This window comes from Paramormyrops kingsleyae, chromosome 12 (assembly GCF_048594095.1).
Source record: "Paramormyrops kingsleyae isolate MSU_618 chromosome 12, PKINGS_0.4, whole genome shotgun sequence".
Taxonomy (NCBI): Eukaryota; Metazoa; Chordata; class Actinopteri; order Osteoglossiformes; family Mormyridae; genus Paramormyrops; species Paramormyrops kingsleyae.
Genome location: NC_132808.1, coordinates 14,104,723 through 14,122,031, shown reverse-complemented (window position 1 = coordinate 14,122,031; position 17,309 = coordinate 14,104,723). Strand labels below are relative to the sequence as shown.

The following is a 17,309-nucleotide window of genomic DNA, read 5'->3' as shown; positions in this document are numbered from 1 at the left end:
ATCTTGGTGTTTGCTAACACATACAAGGTTGTTGCTACATTTCAAGCTAGCAATCCACTGCTGAACAGTTTTATTAAAAATATACCGTTTCATAATACAAAAAGGAAAATCCAACACAATGTGTCATTTTGTATCTAAACAAAAATCAACTCTTTAACAACACAACTCTTTTACATCAGACATTTACCATTCAGTCAGTCTAGTATTTCATCCAAACCCAATATCTAAACAGCACCCTCCTCCCTGACGATATCTACATGTTCTTGGGTTTGGAAATCACCCCGTCAGGGTAACGCTTCTTAAATCGTGCTACGACGTCAGGGTCCAACAGGTGGATGCCATCCAGCTGATTTCCGAGGGTCACCCTGGCAGAGGGCAGAAGGTTGGGGAAGGGGGTGTTTTAGCGAACATCAAAAGCCAAAAAAGTGTTCGGCTACATGCAGACAGACTAGATTGCACTTGATTAATAAACATTACCTTCAGAGGCTCCAGAAGCTCACAGCAAAAAAACAGCAGGCATTTGCTGAGGATATCAGGTTTAAACAGCTTACCAGTTGGGCTGTACGTTGTGAGGCCGGCCGAAGAGCTCGATCTTCCTGGTGCCGGGGGAAAGGCGTTCTATCATTCCGTAGATTTCATCAGGCTTGTGGCTGGTGGAGCGAACCTGCAGCCGGGTCAAAGGTAGCTACCGTAAGCACTACTATGGGAGGCCACGCGCAGAGCCCAAACAGCTGGGTCGCTTCATTACATTCTTCTCATCTCAAAATTTATATCCAAATAATACAGCATCTAACAAGAAAACGTGGAGAAAGATTCTGATAGGACAGAACCTTAAGGGAAACCTTAAAGAACAGTACAAAACAAGGCTTATAAAGATAAGGAATACCAGACTAGAATAAATGTGCATTAAACAATCAGGCTGCAAAAGGACATTTTATGTAAAATCTGTGAATGTGACCCCTGACCTCTGCAACAATGACATCACAGTCCAGGCCCCTGTTGAAGCCTTGAGGATTCCCTTTCACGCCCACCTGGAGAGAGACACACACTGTAAGAGAACCATACGACTACATACACTACAAAGTGAACATGATTCCAGCATACTGACTCACACAGACACACATACCAGGCAGTGCTCCTTGCCATGGTTCAGCCAGTGACCAGTTCTCCCAGTACGGATTATTCTCTGCAGCTGGTTTGTTTTCACCCAAATGATTTCATCCACACGCTCGTACCTGGGAGGGGCACATACGACACAGCGACACTTAGACGTCTAGCCAAATTACTTCTGCTTAATTATTTACTTAATAGGCAGTTTTGTCATAATAAGAGAAGCATCTTTCCAGGAATCTACCAAGCTAATTTACTGACAAATAATATCATAGAGATGCAAAGGATGTTTAGAGAGGCTCCTACCCCCAGAGGCTCAGGCACTCCCTCCCCAACTCCATAGCCCTGAGAGAGAGAGAGACGACAAAAAAATGATTATTCAAAAATTACTGAAACAGTAATCATATCCTGGTTGCACCCAGTTTAGTGAGACAGCTACTTTTTTTGTTCCATTTGCCAAGCTTTGAAGGCCTTCGTGCCTTAAATGCATGTTCAAGGCTGACTTAAATACGCATTTAAGACAATGGCAGGTAGTTGCTAGCTAACCAATGACATACCTGCCTGTCACCCATAGGAAAAGGAATCCGTCGTCCTGGAGAATGGGGATGTTGAGCTTCCTCATCTCGTCATCAGTTAGCGTCCCATAAGGTAGCTCCATGTGGATATCCCAGGGGGGGTCAGCCATCACGACAGCAAACTTCCCCAGGATGGACACATCCAGGTAGCGGATGTCGCAACAAATCCACTAAAAGCAAACCAAAGAAAAGTAATGCTGTATATCCAATCCAGAGAGAACTTACTGCTCCACAGCCAATCCGCAGCTTTAGAGCCTAATGCTTTGCAGCGAATCTGCAGCCTAAGAGCCTAATGCTTTGTATCCATTGCTTTTCACCTGCGAGGGGAACAGCTTGCCGACGTTGCTGTCCGGGTCCCCAGAGTGCAGCCCCAGCTCTGTGGCCCCTGCCTGCGGCCCCAGGGATCCCGCCTCTGCTTCCGGGGGACAGTCGATCTCATAATGCACGTACTTGCAGGTATCCATGTGGAAGCAGGTGTTGAGGAAGGAGCAGTCGCCCAGGCTCTCATCTGTGTGCTTGTTTATGATGCGTCTGCAGGGAGGCCAAACGGCATGAAGTTACCAAAACAGAAACTAAATAAAAGGACAATGCAAAACAATTAAGTGCTAGATCAGTAAAGACATGATCAAATATGGGACTGACATAGCGAGTATCAAAGTTGATTTCAACCTAAAAAAAAAATAAAAAATTAAATGACATCATATTACCTTTGTGCCAACTTCCTTACAATTTGGTTAGTGACCTACTGACACTATATATAGTGACATCAAAGGGCCTAGGTGCATGTTCATAATAACCGTATTGTGTGCAACATCATAGCGTCAGCCCACCGAAAGGGGTTACAGGGGTACAGACCGGAAGTGCAGCTTGGTGCAAGGCTGGGGGGCATCTCCTGAGCGGATGCACTCCTCCTTGGTTCCGTGATCACAGAACTCCTGGACTTGGGCCCGCCCACGAGAACGGAACTTCTCCACGATAGACTGCTCCTTGGCTGAACTCGTGTTTAGGAGCTCCAGGATCTCTCGGCTCACCTAGAGGGAAACGGAGATTGGCGGTGAGCAACAGCTGTATTGAAAACGGCGACATAACTTGAAACTTTAACATATATATTTAATACAAAACATGGGCTTCTTGTTCTTCTTTGATCATCAGGGTGAGTTTTACTGCACCCCAAGCCCCAATGGCTCTCTCACACTTTTCCCTCCCTTCCTCTCCTCACCTTTTTGCTCTGCTGTTCCTTGGTGGACTGTTGGTTCAGCAGACACTCAATTTCCATGTCCAAGTGGGATGTCGGACCCTTGGAAGACCTGCCCTTCTTATCTGCTCCACTGCTCCCTCCGGACTTCCAATCAGACGTCCCTCCCAGCTGGGATGACAAGGCTATCGCCAGTGAGGAGGGGGTTGAGGGGGAACTGGGGGACTGCATGGAGGAGCCAGAGCCTGGGGTTCGTTTGGGGTGGGGCTGCTCCTCCGCTTTCCTCTTGACACCTGTCCTTTGGGCTGGGGCGCCACCGCCAGTCATGGCCCAGATTTTTGTGTGGTCCACAGAGGTGACGAGTGTGGAGGAAGGGGTGGTTGAAGAGGAGGTTGAGGGAACAAGAGATGGCTGCCGGACTTCAATCAGCTCCTGGGCGGAGAACTTAAGCAGAAGACTCTGGATGCAGCCATGTGAGGCTGGGGAATCAGGCTGGGTGGGGTCACAAAGACAAAACAGGCAGTTGCAGACAGAGAGAGACAGGGGGCAGTGTGTGGCTCAGTGGGCTAAGTTTCTACGGCTGTAATCAGATGATCGCTTGTTGAGCCCTAGCCTTGGCAGAACAGTCCCATCTCCGCGGCCCCTTAAGCAAGGCCCTTAACCCCCAGCTCAAGGGGCGCTGCATGTTAGCTGGCCCTGCACTGTGACCCACAAGCTATGGAGAGCAAGATGGGCCAGGCAAAGAGAAGCATTCCAATGTACCTGTACTTGTACAAATGGTTAAATACAGCGTGTTTGTTGATAAATATCTCCAGTCCAGCACAGATTCCAGTATAGTAAAGCTATTCCTGAAACACGTACGCAGACAAGCATACTCACAGTACTAAGCTGGCTGGTAATGGTGAGCGAATCTGTTGGAAGCACGAGGCTCAGTTCAGATAAATAGCCCAAGAGTCTCCTCTCCAGTTCTGGGTCAGGGGGGCGCTCTGCCTGAGGGGGGCTCTGAAGAGCTGGCCCTGGGCTGTCACTGCGTACTGACCCCCCCTCAGCTACCCCCACCTCTGCAAACAAGCATAGAAAAGAAAATTGGGTACAAAACTGAATATATAGAATACTTACAGTACATTTATGATACAAGGGGAGAAGGAGACACTGAATCAACACTGCACAGAGACATAGTTTGTGTTACATTTATATTCAAAGTTACTTAAATACATTATTTCTCAGTTGGGCCTGACTAATATGAAAATTCAAAATTACAAACTTAGAAATTTCTCTAACCTATATTGTCAAATCACTGTATGAGGTCAAGAACTATGTCAGTGAGATTCAAACAGCAGAAGCTCCGTCATAAAGTAAAATAAATATACACTATATCTTCTACTTCTCCCTGTATTAGATCAGACAGTGCATGACTAGGGAGTTTGTCTTTCTGGATTTTGGTCACTCTGTTATTGTATACATGGTTGTGACTGTTCCTTGGTTATGCTAATCCCCCTGTTTTGGATGGTAGGATGAGGATGCCTTCGCTTCTCGTACTTTGATGTGTGTTTTTGGGTTAGTCGGGGAACTAGGTGCAGTGGAAAGATGGCAGTCTTTGTTTTTCCAGTGGAATGGGCTCCCCGCAAACCCGAGCACGATAGGCGGCTGGGTGGATGGCCTCCGCACGTACCTATGCCCAGCTGCGTGGTGTCTTTCCGCCTCCGCTGCAGCCTCTCCCGCAACGAGTCCAGCTGCTTCTTGTGCGCTTGTATGTTGCTCCATGTATCCGACATGACAATCGACACGGTCTCCTTTACGGACCCGTTACGCTGCTGCTGCTTTCTGCTAAAATCCGCGCTGATGCACGATTCTGCCCGAGTTCACTTCGCCTCCTCGCAATCACAACACAAGGTCCGACTACACAACTAACTATTTAAATCAGCTACGACTTTTGTTAAGTTGTTGCGTTTGTTGCTGCCGTGACGCCTTTTCACTGTGATCATAACAAAGACTGTAAGAAAGAAGATTTCATTCATATTACATTAAATGCAACCAGGGACTGTACTGTTAAGCACTACTGCCCGGCATGTTGTTCTAAAAGGGCACGTTTCCTCTTCCGGATCAATGTAGTCCAAACCATAGAAATCTTTGAGTAATTTTTCGAATTAATAAAAATAAATAAATAGGTTAGTAATCACCCCCGCGAATCTATATATAAGCGAATGCTTATGATTTTTCATAACTTATATTTACAGATATACATAGACAGATATGCTGTACATACCGACCATGCACTGGACAAGTGTTACAAAGACAAATAAACGATAGTGTTTATTATACATAAATAAAGACATACACTACATACAATTTCTATACCCAAGTTATTGTTTTATTGGCACATTCCATAGCGAAACATCCACTGAACTAGACACTTAAAAACCCAACTTGCCCAACAGCGATCCCCCACGCCGCGCCACAAGGTGGCATACGCATCTATATATGTCCCCTAAATCTACGATATGTGACCCAGGCTCCACAGTGAATTCTGATCTTTTATTGGTTGTTATCTTTCAGCGTGCCGGCGAAGTTTGGCCAATGAGGTGCTGCAATGCTACGCCCTTCAGTCACGTTACGCAGGGAACGCGCATATTTACATACATCTGGTAGTATTTGGTAAACATGGCTGACGTTGAGAAGGAGAGTGATTCGGTTAATAAAGAGGACTTGCAAGTTTTGAAGGTATCATGTGTTGATGGTGTGTTATTTATGCTGATGTAAAACAATTGTGGGTAATGGTGTACGTATGTATTTTTCCTGTATGCACAACATTACACTGAACTTGGTTCTTTGGTGTTCTTTTGCTGCTGGGTTGCTTAATATAACGAGTTGTCAGCTATGAAATTTTTACCTATAGCCGATTTTATATTTCTGCGCTATGTACTTTTGCTGATACAACATCCTAGCACACTGCACTTGTAGTCTGTGACGTATCGGTCCTGCGTCACTTTAAATTATTGTAATAATTATGTTTACAGTTTTAATAGACGTTTCAATTTGTATCCAGCAGTAATCTGATATAATAACGGTTGTGCGTTTGTTTTCATAGGCGTTGTTGTCCGCGCTGTTAGGGACTTGGCATGAACGCTAGTTGGGTTATGACTGCCCACGATCACTTTGGTGGATGGACGTAAACTTCGGTATAACCGTTCGGCTAAAACGATTGTGCTCGACTGGTGTTTATGACAAACCATTTTAGCCTTAATTAATTTCAAGAGGATGTCACAAATTAAAAGAATTAAAAATTCTTTCTAAAATTCAATTTTAAGTAGTTATAATTCCAGTTCTTGATTTCGGAAATTCTGTTTTAGGTAGTGAGATCCAAAACATTTTTCTCATTCATATCAATGTGTGTTGGATTTTAAACTAGTTAAAATGTCAGTTCGCTGTAATTAAAATTGTATTGTAACTAGTTGAATTGAGTTCCTGGCATCATATATTGTCCCTAAACAAAATTAAATTTTACATCAGACTCTTCCCTGGTTGGATGTGGATTTATTGATAGATTTTTTTTATTATTATTATTTTCTGTAGCAACTTGTGGATGAGCTCTATCAATTCCGGGACCACTACTTTGAGACACACAGTGTAGAGGATGCTGTGAGGAAGCAAACTGATGTCAATCATGAAATGGAAAAGACTCTGAACCTGCTGAAAGAGAAAGAAGGTTAGACATTTAGTGTTTTTGTGTGTCTGGTTTGTTTTGACTTGGCTGCCATTTTCTTCCATAGTCGGGTTACTCCATAATTTGATTTGTCAGTCTAAGCATCTTATTTTTCTTGTCTTACGTTCTATGAAATGGTTAAGGGTAACCAAATTTGATTTTTTTTAAGAACCTGCATCCTTTATGTCTTCCTCCACCAGGGCAGTACCAACATAATGCTCAGTACCTGCTCCTCCGTGGCCGGTGCCTGGGCGTGGTCTCTGGGTTCAGCGCAGCTGCGGAGGAGAGCCTCTCTCGAGCTGTAAAACTGGAGCCGGGCTTAGTGGAGGCCTGGAACACCTTAGGGGAGCAGTTCTGGAGGAAGGGGGACCTTGCTGCTGCTAAGACCTGCTTCACTGGGGCACTACAGCAGGTCAGTCTGAGGGAGGGGAGACGGAATGGGGTACTGCAGCAGGTCAGTTTGAGGGAGGGGAGATGGAATGGGGCACTGCAGCAGGTCAGTCTGAGGGAGGGGAGACGGAATGAGGTACTGCAGCAGGTCAGTTTGAGGGAGGGGAGATGGAATGAGGTGCTGAAGCAGGTCAGTTTGAGGGAGGGGAGACGGAATGAGGTACTGCAGCAGGTCAGTTTGAGGGAGGGGAGATGGAATGGGGCACTGCAGCCGGTCAGTCTGGGGAGGGGAGACGGAACGGGGCACTGCAGCAGGTCAGTCTGAGGGAGGGGAGACGGAATGGGGCACTGCAGCAGGTCAGTCTGAGGGAGGGGAGACGGAATGGGGCACTGCAGCAGGTCAGTCTGAGGGAGGGGAGACGGAACGGGGCACTGCAGCCGGTCAGTCTGAGGGAGGGGAGACGGAACGGGGCACTGCAGCAGGTCAGTCTGGGGAGGGGAGACGGAACGGGGCACTGCAGCAGGTCAGTCTGAGGGAGGGGAGACGGAATGAGGTGCTGAAGCAGGTCAGTTTGAGGGAGGGGAGACGGAATGAGGCACTGCAGCAGGTCAGTCTGAAGGAGGGGAGACGGAATGGGGCACTGCAGCCGGTCAGTCTGGGGAGGGGAGACGGAACGGGGCACTGCAGCAGGTCAGTCTGAGGGAGGGGAGACGGAATGGGGCACTGCAGCAGGTCAGTCTGAGGGAGGGGAGACGGAATGGGGCACTGCAGCAGGTCAGTCTGAGGGAGGGGAGACGGAACGGGGCACTGCAGCAGGTCAGTCTGGGGAGGGGAGACGGAATGAGGTACTGAAGCAGGTCAGTCTGAGGGAGGGGAGATGGAATGAGGCACTGCAGCAGGTCAGTCTGAAGGAGGGGAGACGGAATGGGGCACTGCAGCCGGTCAGTCTGGGGAGGGGATACGGAACGGGGCACTGCAGCAGGTAAGTCTGAGGGAGGGGAGACGGAATGGGGCACTGCAGCAGGTCAGTCTGAGGGAGGGGAGACGGAACGGGGCACTGCAGCAGGTCAGTCTGGGGAGGGGGGACGGAACGGGGCACTGCAGCAGGTCAGTCTGAGGGAGGGGAGACGGAACGGGGCACTGCAGCAGGTCAGTCTGGGGAGGGGGGACGGAACGGGGCACTGCAGCCGGTCAGTCTGAGGGAGGGGAGACGGAACGGGGCACTGCAGCAGGTCAGTCTGGGGAGGGGAGACGGAACGGGGCACTGCAGCCGGTCAGTCTGGGGAGGGGAGACGGAACGGGGCACTGCAGCAGGTCAGTCTGAGGGAGGGGAGACGGAACGGGGCACTGCAGCAGGTCAGTCTGAGGGAGGGGAGACGGAACGGGGCACTGCAGCAGGTCAGTCTGAGGGAGGGGAGAAGCATTTAGTTTCTTTGTGATACATGAATATGTTTGTATACAGCTCTGGAAAAAAATTAAGCAACCACAGCAACATTTTTAGTTTCACTTATTTCTCATCTTATGCGAATGCATCTGTGTAAAATATACATTTTTTTTTTCTTTGCAATGCAAACTCCAGCCTGGCTCTTCCATGCTTCTCATTCATGAAGGCTTGCTTTATGGGCTTCTAGAAGTCCTTGCTGTCCTTGCCTGTCCTAGCAGTACACTTCAGCACTTCATGTTTCCCATTTTTTTTTGAAGGTCACTTGAGGCCATCCTCCGATTTGAGACACTGTTGGATAGTTTGACTGTCATCTCTGGCATTAAGAAGTTGCTTCCACCCTGTAAAATGCATATTTTTAAGACATATAGCGGTCTCTTAATTTTTTCCAGAGCTGTATATGTATAACTTGCACTGTAACCCTCCCCTCCCCCCAGTGTAAGAATAAGGTGTCCCTGCGCAGTCTGTCCATGGTGCTGAGGCAGTTGCCAGCAGGAGATGCCCAGGAGCAAGGGAAACGTGTGCTGGAGAGTGTGGACCTGGCCCGGCAGGCTGTGCAGCTGGACGTCGCAGATGGGACATCTTGGTGTGAGTGCAGGGGGTGGGGTTGGAGGAGAGTGGTGCAGCTCCTTTGTTTAATTAAGGAGGCCAGTACGAATTTGAACTAGTAGGCAGTGATTAGGAATCAGAGTAAAGCCAAATATCAAACATTTTCCCATTTACTACTAGAGGACAGATGAGTTAATCAGTGAGTGTTTGGAACACGGTGTGTCTGTCTGGTTGATTGCATTTGAGAGGGTTGGGGGAGTAAATTAAGAACCATCCAGGTGAAACAGAATACAGACTGATGGAACAGTTCGGTTGGACTTGGGTACCTGGAAGTGGAGCGGAGCAGGGGAGTGATCTGATCATAAATGTTTGTGCTCACAGACATCCTGGGGAATGCCTACGTCTCGCTTTTCTTCAGCAGCGGCCAGAACCCCCAGATGTCACAGCAAGCTCTTAGCGCTTACGCACAAGCTGTGAGTTCATGTACATAGCTAATACCCGTGGGTTGACACAGTCTGTCTGTGAGTACCTCTGTAATCCACACTGGAGTGAAAGGAACTGTGTACTGTGTTCTGTCTTGCTGCAGGAGAGAGTGGACAGCACAGCATCCTGTAATCCCGACCTCCACTTCAACAGAGCCACGGTACAAGTGTAGTTTCTCTTCAGCCTAATCTGCTTTGTGCTCAGAAGCAGTAAATGGTAAATTTAATTAGTATTCCAGGTTTTAAGGTGCCCAAACGGTGATTCTGTGTTAGTTTGGGGAGTGGGCAAGCAGGATGGAGTTTTTGTTACTGTTTTCTGGTGAGGTAACCTTTATTTCTGGCCTACAGGAATAATGTGGCACTGTCGACCTGACCTGCAATTCACAATGAAGTGCTACTCTTTCACTAATGACTGAATGAATTGCATGTTTCAGCTCTTCCAGTATGAGGAGATGTTTAGCTCGGCACTGGCTGGTTACAGTCGGGCTGCGGCTCTGGACCCCGGGTGGGAGGATCCTTGTGAGAGAGAGAGGCAGTTGTTGGATTACTTGCATCGGCTCACTGCCCTCATTGACAATAAGGTACTTTGGGACTTGGATATGTTGATGCTTATCCTCTCTTTCCAGCTGCAAGTAAATGTTTGTATGTGTTGGAATGATATCCACATGGTTGGTTGGTCGGCCAGTCAGGAAGTCTGATCCTTCTACTTCATTGAGTAAAACTGAGGCTCCTTCAGTCTTTAGACAGAAAATTCATTAAACAATTACTCAAAGATCTAAATTCACATAGGAGTAAAGTTGTATATTAAAGTGTGGCAAGATCTATGATATGTTATGAATCAATGATATATTATTTCTAGTAGGCTCCATTGCATGTGCTCTGAGTCATTTTGCAGACTAAGGTCCAATGTATCTCTGTCTTCCCAGGGGAAGGTCAAGGCACGGAAGTTGAGGACCATGCTAGGTTCCCTCTGTGTTTCTTCTATAGGGCCATGCTCTTCACCGCAATACTGCTCGCCCTCAGGCAGTGTGGGAATGCTGAAACCCTGCAGTCTGTCAGCCCTTTCTCATGGACACAACACAGGGGCTGCTGCCATTGGGAAGGTGGTGTTCAGCATTGCTTCCGAGGGGCGCATGGCCTTGTGAGTTTGCTAAACATATATAGAATACAATGAGTATCTTCACAAGGAGTTGTTCACCCCAGATCTTGGAAAAGCATGGTTAAGATTTGTTGCATGCTGTAGAAAATAAGGCCTATACATACAGCTGCCATACATATATATTAGGGTTGCACCGATACCATTTTTTTCAGATCAAGTACAAGTGTGAGTACTTGCATTTATGTACTTGTCGATACCGAGTACCCATACGAGCAATATTTAAACCATTGTAAATAACAATGACATAACTTGGCATAACCAGACCACTAAAGTTTGTTGTTGCAGTCTTTTTCCTGCAGAATCTGTTTTAATGTGATTGATATATTAGTACCCAAGTCCAGTACAACGTGGAAGATATCATTTGTATTTGTGTGATTTTCAGTCAGAGAGAAAAGCACTACACAAACTACATCGAGATATGGTCTTAGCGAGAAACACTACTTGCACACAAAAACAGCTATCCAAGTGAACAGTAGTGGTGTCAAATTCATGAACAAATTGTTCTTTCCAGTAAATCTGAACTGGTTTTCAAATCTAAAAGAGTCAAACTTTTGTATGTCCATGCATTGCACAGGTCAAAGTCTTTGATTTCTAAAAATGTAAAAATATTTGACAAATTATCACAAAAGCACAGCAACTACTAGGTAAATCATGTGAGACTCATAAGACCCATAGGAGATGTTTATGATAAAATCGATTAATATATTATTATTATTTCTTATTTAAAATGCATATAATTACATATTGGCCTCTAGTATCTCTGTTAATTAGTAACTGTAAGTTATTAAATTTTGGAGTCACATTACCCTAACCTATTTTTATCATGTCAACCGTCATTTATCATACATTCCAGAAATATTTGTCTTTTAGTATGTGATTTTAGTAGATGTGAGGTTATTCAGGAACTCCAGTTGTAGCACGACTCCTGACCAGGATAAGCAGTTACAGGATGGGTGGATGAATGGATGGATGTCATAAAAACACTGTATGTATATGAAGTAAGTAATGAGAGGTCTTTGCCTCTCTTTCCCAGTACTTTTGGTATTGTGGACAGCGAGGAGACCTGCTGTGTGGTCATGGTCTACAATACTGCAGACAACTGGGGGGTCTTGATTGGAGACACTGTGGTCATCCCTGAGCCCCAGGTCAAACGTCATAGTGTTACACACAAAGATCAGGTTAGTCCCTCACATAATCACATGCTGATCACACAAGGAACAAACTTTGACTGTCTATACCCATGTACTCTGAATACCTGTATTTTTCTCCCAGACTTGATAAAGATACATCTATATTTTGGACAGACTAGTCATCACTGTCATTGGCTTTAGGAACCAGTTGCTTACCTGCTCAGAAGTATTTCTATACCCTTCCCTTCTGCAGTCATATGACTTTCGCAGCATACGTGTGCAATCTCCACTGTTCCTCATTGTCAATGGCAAGAGGCAAGCAGCAAGAAGTCAGATGGCAGCCTCCGTCAGCTACAAGCCCCAGAGTGAGTGAGGGTTCTACGGAGTGAAGTCCAAGCACAGTGTAAGTCGGCAGTTTCCTTGAGTGAGACTGGGACCAACCAAAACTGGAGAACTGTGAATCTGGAGAGAAAGTAGTGTAAATATTTGTCCTTTTGCATCCACTATGTTTTAGATAGATGTCTCTTTATAAATATGTATTAAACCTTTTTTTTTTTGTACCCTGTAATTATATGGTGTAAAGCTGTCCCTTGAGGAACATAAAAAAATGTTCATTAAAAGGGAAAATTGAGATTTGCTGGCCACTTTTCATGCATTTTCAGTTTATTTTGGTTTGCCTTTTGTATGCCTAAAGACAACGCCAGACACCATGCAACCTGGATTTTTATTCATCTCTATTGTAGATGCAGAAATGCTTTAAACTTATCAGATCTATAGTTTTAAAAGCAAGGACACAAGTGCAACATTTTATTTTTAAATTGTCAATAGATTCAGTAGAAACGAACAAATCCTAATATCAGCCATTCTTACACATATTTGGGCAATGGAAGTTCTTTTGTGAGTAGATCATATATAAACTATGAAGTGTGTGCACTATTATCACTAATTAACATTCAGCATTCCCATTTGCATTTCCAAGTACTAAACTACCACATTTTCGTATGTGTAACGGAATGTTTAATCTTAGCAGTGTTTAAGTTAGCTGCAAAAAATGTCTGGTACCACCTAGAACGAGAGAGCTTGTCCTTGCCAAGGCCTTATACAGCATAACATTTGACCAGAGTAAGTAATGCACTGGCCCAACAACTAAATTCTGAAGTATAAACGTCACTGTGTTCAAAAAGCTTTTCCATTGTGTTGAATTACAGAGATGTGCACTTGTGTGTGATATTTCATCTGCACTAATAATGAACCTGCTAGTTTGAGATAGTCAGGTTTGGAATGTTGAATGAATCGGTTGATCTCACTGAATTCAGTGTTCCTGGTATTCACTGTGATCTCACTGTACTAAAGGAAGTCAGCTGGTGTCACTGCTTCCTCACAAAGGCATGACTCTGGCTATTTGCTGGGGAGTTAAAACGGAAGAAACTCCTGGTGTGATCAGGCTCCAATGTGGAGAAGATCTTGTTTCCCTCAGATCCTGTACCCAGAAAGGATGGACTATTGTAGGTGGAGTGATGGCCCTCCATACCTGGGGAAGCAGAAACAGCTCTGTATTACACACAACACAGTGTCTTCAATCTGTAGGTTAGGAGTATAATTAACTCTTATTTTATCATTCCTAATTTCTCTTAGATTTAAGCTCAAACTTTGCCTTGAATTTAAGATCTGCATAACAATAATTTCACAAAATACATCATGTAGTTTGATGTTTAATTTAATAACTCTTTCATCTCCATCTGTCTCCCTCCCAACCTGTGTTGTCCTGTCTACGAGCTGGGGCAAATTCTGGGGGGGCAAAGCGTATCCCCTCTCTCTCCCCCACCACCATGTTTCGCAGACGAAGTGAGTCATACAGGCCCTGGAGCTTCTGATACTGTCTGTTCCTCTCCATCAACCGCTCAGAAACCTCACTGTACTTCCTTTTGTACTCCTCCATCACCTTTAGGGCAGGAAAGTAACATAGTGTTGTTTAGAAAAAAAAGCCAACTTTTAACTAATTGCCTAAATGTTTACATAAGCTCAAGGTTGAAATTTATCGGCAAGTTGGTTAAGGAAATTGGTGGGGATGAGAACAGAGAAGGCTATTGTACAGATATGGCACCTTTTTGAGTGAGGAGATCTCTCCTCTCATGGCACTGAGCTCCAACTCCCTACTCTGACTCTGTTGGGCCAACAGCTTTTCTGCCTGCTTCACTTGGGTCTCAGCTCGGGACAGACTGTACTCTTGGAACAAGCGTTCCTGATGAACCTGGTATGCAGAACGGCATTTCGCCCTTATATATATATACATTCCGGAAACCTCTCTACACAGTCTCACACCTTCAAAATATGTACACAGAAATACCTGGTAGGTCCAGAAAGCGAGAGCACGGGCACTGATATCTAGCACAATCTCAGGCCTTAGCCCTGCCAACACCATGGCCTTGTACTCTTCGGATGGGGCTAGCTCTGTGCGCACAATATCCAGTTTGCCTGACAGTGCGGATGAGCATGCAGGGCAGATCGCTGGTGAGTGGCTGAATTCCCCTGATCCATGCTGGTCACAGAAGGCATGTGAACATGCTGTCACCCAAGCAAAGCCACTCAGCTTTGCCCGGCATTTGGGAAAGTTGCAGAGGAGAAAGTCCTCACATAGGGACATGACTGGCAAAGAAAAAAAAAACTATGTGTGCAGTAACATTAGGTTATTACAGATATAAACATAATCAACCATAATGTTTTCAAATGACTAATATTAAAATGTCAGTTAAAACCGTAGCTAGCTTGTAAAAAAGCTCATGAATGTAGTAGTCAGTTTTTGCAATCATTAACAGGTAAAAAAAAATATCTAAATGATATGTAGGCTTTGCCTGACAGACGTATGTGGGTAATTCATGATTTCAAAACCAAATTTACCTTTTTTTTTTAGATAAATTGCGTTTAAATTCAAGCAACCGTTAGCTTAAAGTCTACGAGATGCTACACCGAACGTTGGGGCAAATTTAGGCAGGTGGGATAGGGGGGTAGTTCGTGCGCTCCGATTGGTCGACTTCGGGCACGTGGTCTGGAGTTCTTCGTTTCAATGTCAATTAGGCTTTGTTCGCAAACCCCAAAAAATCAGTGTTATGGTGTGGTGTAGCGCTAAAGTTCCCTTTTTGCAGGGCTGCCAACTCTTACGCATCTGTCATGTCGTTTTCAAACCCTACATCCTATATTTAGAAGGTAATAAGACATGCATGTAAATTTAACATCTCACTCCAGCCAGCTGACCGAAGTGGGCAACCCAGTCATTGTTTTAATACTACACAAACAACAAGTAGTGATTGTGTTTTCTATACTTCCCAACGGTCACGCAGAATGTATTTTCACATTTTCACAAAATCTTGTTCGATAAAACACTATATTAATAGTATCCACAAACACCTCACTACGATATTATGGTATAAGGTAGACGGATTACGCTCGTTTCTGTGGAGGCTGTTAAATGGACATTACGCGAATAACTGCATTGTTCTGGCATGGACACCGCTCTGAAATGGAGTCATACAAGTTTGGCGTTATAGTTTTTTAGTTTGCTTAGTAATCTAATTTATGTTTCATAATTCTTATACCGTAAGCTCCACTAAATAAAATAAAAACTGATTTTTTATTATTCTCTGGACTTGATTTCTATCCGAATAGATTTTAGTGAAAGCAGCTAGTTAACGACATCAAAGATGAAAAAGGTCACTGTTTTCCGTCAGTTAGGCTACCGGTTGCAAACCACACGGAGTGTTGGTTAGCTGGCCGCGCTAAAAAAGCTGTCAGGATTGTCTTAATATAGCGGATCAATCTGGGATTCCTATCACAAAATTACTAAAAATATTCGAGAGACCCCCCCATTCTCAGAGAATGAAATATTAAATATCTCTCCGCTCCATAGTTCTTAGCTATGTGACGCATAACCGGTAGGAAATCCCTAGCTCTGGTCCGTTTTCATTTCGGGGTGTTTGGTTTAAGTAATATTACTTTTTATACAATCATAGCAAAATTCTGCTTCCGAAAGCGACGTCAGAAGGACGGGGAACAGAAAGAGGAGTATATTGTGTTGTTGCGACGGTTTCATCATAGTATGAGTTTGTGGTAAATCATGAGGTGCAAATCTGTCAGGAAACAAAAAGGACAGTTTATGAAGTGCTGGTTTTTTTTTTTAAAGAAATCCAAATCAGAAAGAGAATGACTAAAATGAACACATCCTGCTCTTCACTGAAGATCTAACCATTAAAAATGCCTCACCTGCTATAAGTCGGTGGCAAACAATTTGGGTGGGATCACATGCTAATGCCCTCCACTCCAGCAAATTTTGTCATCCATTTTTTATTTTCAAGACTGCCCGGCTTATATATGAAAAACATGTTTGAAATGCCAGAAATTTCTGAATTTAGTAGAATGTGGGGTCTCATTCATAGCACCGCGGTGTTTGGGTACTGCTGTTTTAAGGATAATCTTAATGCACTGTGGAGATTGTCCTGAACGCAAAGACCATACTTGTGGTCATGGCAAGACCGGTCTTGCTAACTTGCCTTCCAAGAACTAACTTGGGGCTCAGTGAATCATGGGATTGGTTTCTTTCGGCGAGGATGGAAACAATGTATCCTTGGTATTTGGGAAGGAGCAAGACCAACATCTGGGGATTTTAATCATAATTATTACACACAAACATTTATGCAGTCTAAAACTGGATCATTGCTTTCAATGATGTGTCTTTGTGCTTCAGCTTTCTGATTGTGTGGCTTATTGTTTTGTTAGAATATTTTAACTACTTGTGTATCATTCATTCATTCATTCATTCATTTCATGGCTGTAAGTTGGGGGGTGGTTGTGGCCCATTTAATAATCAGAACCGGCCCCTGGATCCAAATGGGTGGATACCTCAACCCTTCATGTTCAACCCAAAATTACATTCTTGATTTATTTAATTGCAGTTTCTTATTTGTGTGATAAACATTTCCTTTTTGTGTGATAAACCTTTCCTTTTTGTGTAATAAACCTTTCCTTTTTGTGTGATAAACCTTTCCTTTTTGTGTAATAAACCTTTCCTTTTTGTGTGATAAACCTTTCCTTTTTGTGTAATAAACCTTTCCTTTTTGTGACTCTCCTGGTCTTTTATCAGGCCTCACCCTTCATAGTGTTTTGTTAGTCAGTGTGTGGTTCCTCACCACCTTTCTTTTATCTGACACGTTCACTTTTTCTCTAATCAGCCCCAACACAGGAAGCAATCGCCTCTCTGCTGCCTCTTTCTGCCTGCTGAAACCATGGCGACCAGTAGCCATGGAAAGGCATTTTTTTTTGTGAGAGAGACAGGGAGAAGGGCACTTCTTTTTCTTACATGACATGCATATGTTTGCCCAAAAGTTTTTAAAATAGTAGAGCGAAAGAAGCAAGGCCAGGGGGACCTTAAGTCTAAGGTCTTGTATTGAAGCAGTTATGGAAAGTGTTAGTGCACTTCGTGTTAGTTCTGTTAGTACTTCCTGATATAGTTCTTCCATTAAACTAACCTTTTTTAACTGGCAGCAACTCTAACCCTGATCTCTTTGTTAATATTTACAAGAA

General features: G+C 44.4%; 3 protein-coding genes across 4 annotated transcripts; 1 reads left to right on the top strand and 2 right to left on the bottom strand.

Moving 5' to 3' along the window:
* Positions 1 to 39: 39 nt before the first annotated feature.
* On the bottom strand, positions 40 to 5,170 carry mettl3 (methyltransferase like 3). The gene is made up of 11 exons (XM_023836454.2): positions 4,553 to 5,170; positions 3,760 to 3,941; positions 2,905 to 3,372; positions 2,541 to 2,716; positions 2,003 to 2,216; positions 1,668 to 1,855; positions 1,417 to 1,455; positions 1,127 to 1,235; positions 966 to 1,031; positions 552 to 664; positions 40 to 365 (listed from the first exon to the last, which is right to left on the bottom strand). The coding sequence occupies exons 1-11, from the start codon at positions 4,653 to 4,655 to the stop codon at positions 254 to 256; spliced, it is 1,770 nt and encodes a 589-aa protein (XP_023692222.1). The 5' UTR covers positions 4,656 to 5,170; the 3' UTR covers positions 40 to 253.
* A 287-nt stretch (positions 5,171 to 5,457) lies between these two features.
* On the top strand, positions 5,458 to 12,366 carry ttc5 (tetratricopeptide repeat domain 5). Its single transcript, XM_023836401.1, has 10 exons — positions 5,458 to 5,601; positions 6,454 to 6,586; positions 6,784 to 6,995; positions 8,853 to 9,003; positions 9,346 to 9,437; positions 9,551 to 9,607; positions 9,881 to 10,027; positions 10,373 to 10,587; positions 11,639 to 11,783; positions 11,989 to 12,366. The coding sequence occupies exons 1-10, from the start codon at positions 5,542 to 5,544 to the stop codon at positions 12,106 to 12,108; spliced, it is 1,332 nt and encodes a 443-aa protein (XP_023692169.1). The 5' UTR covers positions 5,458 to 5,541; the 3' UTR covers positions 12,109 to 12,366.
* Positions 12,367 to 12,528: 162 nt separating this feature from the next.
* LOC111856444 (E3 ubiquitin-protein ligase CCNB1IP1) lies at positions 12,529 to 16,069 on the bottom strand. Of its 2 annotated transcripts, none has more exons than XM_023836404.2 (5): positions 15,993 to 16,069; positions 14,083 to 14,381; positions 13,840 to 13,986; positions 13,491 to 13,677; positions 12,529 to 13,266 (listed from the first exon to the last, which is right to left on the bottom strand). In XM_023836404.2, the coding sequence occupies exons 2-5, from the start codon at positions 14,377 to 14,379 to the stop codon at positions 13,103 to 13,105; spliced, it is 795 nt and encodes a 264-aa protein (XP_023692172.1). In that variant the 5' UTR covers positions 14,380 to 14,381; positions 15,993 to 16,069; the 3' UTR covers positions 12,529 to 13,102. The 2 variants fall into 2 exon arrangements, with proteins under 2 accessions (XP_023692172.1, XP_023692170.1); XM_023836402.2 differs by lacking the exon at positions 15,993 to 16,069 and adding an exon at positions 14,634 to 14,726.
* Between the last annotated feature and the right edge of the window lie 1,240 nt (positions 16,070 to 17,309).

Excerpts from the sequence above, each read along its gene's own strand:
- LOC111856444 (XM_023836404.2), bottom strand. The coding sequence starts at position 14,379 with ATGTCCCTATGTGAGGACTTTCTCCTCTGCAACTTTCCCAAATGCCGG. Across the intron at positions 13,678-13,839 it reads AGATCTCCTCACTCAAAAAG|GTGATGGAGGAGTACAAAAG; the intron begins GTGCCATATCTG and ends CCTGCCCTAAAG. Across the intron at positions 13,267-13,490 it reads TCGTAGACAGGACAACACAG|GTATGGAGGGCCATCACTCC; the intron begins GTTGGGAGGGAG and ends CTGCTTCCCCAG.
- mettl3 (XM_023836454.2), bottom strand. The coding sequence starts at position 4,655 with ATGTCGGATACATGGAGCAACATACAAGCGCACAAGAAGCAGCTGGAC. Across the intron at positions 3,942-4,552 it reads CACCACGCAGCTGGGCATAG|AGGTGGGGGTAGCTGAGGGG; the intron begins GTACGTGCGGAG and ends GCTTGTTTGCAG. Across the intron at positions 1,236-1,416 it reads GAGTGCCTGAGCCTCTGGGG|GTACGAGCGTGTGGATGAAA; the intron begins GTAGGAGCCTCT and ends TGCCCCTCCCAG.
- ttc5 (XM_023836401.1), top strand. The coding sequence starts at position 5,542 with ATGGCTGACGTTGAGAAGGAGAGTGATTCGGTTAATAAAGAGGACTTG. Across the intron at positions 9,438-9,550 it reads TTAGCGCTTACGCACAAGCT|GAGAGAGTGGACAGCACAGC; the intron begins GTGAGTTCATGT and ends GTCTTGCTGCAG. Across the intron at positions 11,784-11,988 it reads GTGTTACACACAAAGATCAG|TCATATGACTTTCGCAGCAT; the intron begins GTTAGTCCCTCA and ends TCCCTTCTGCAG.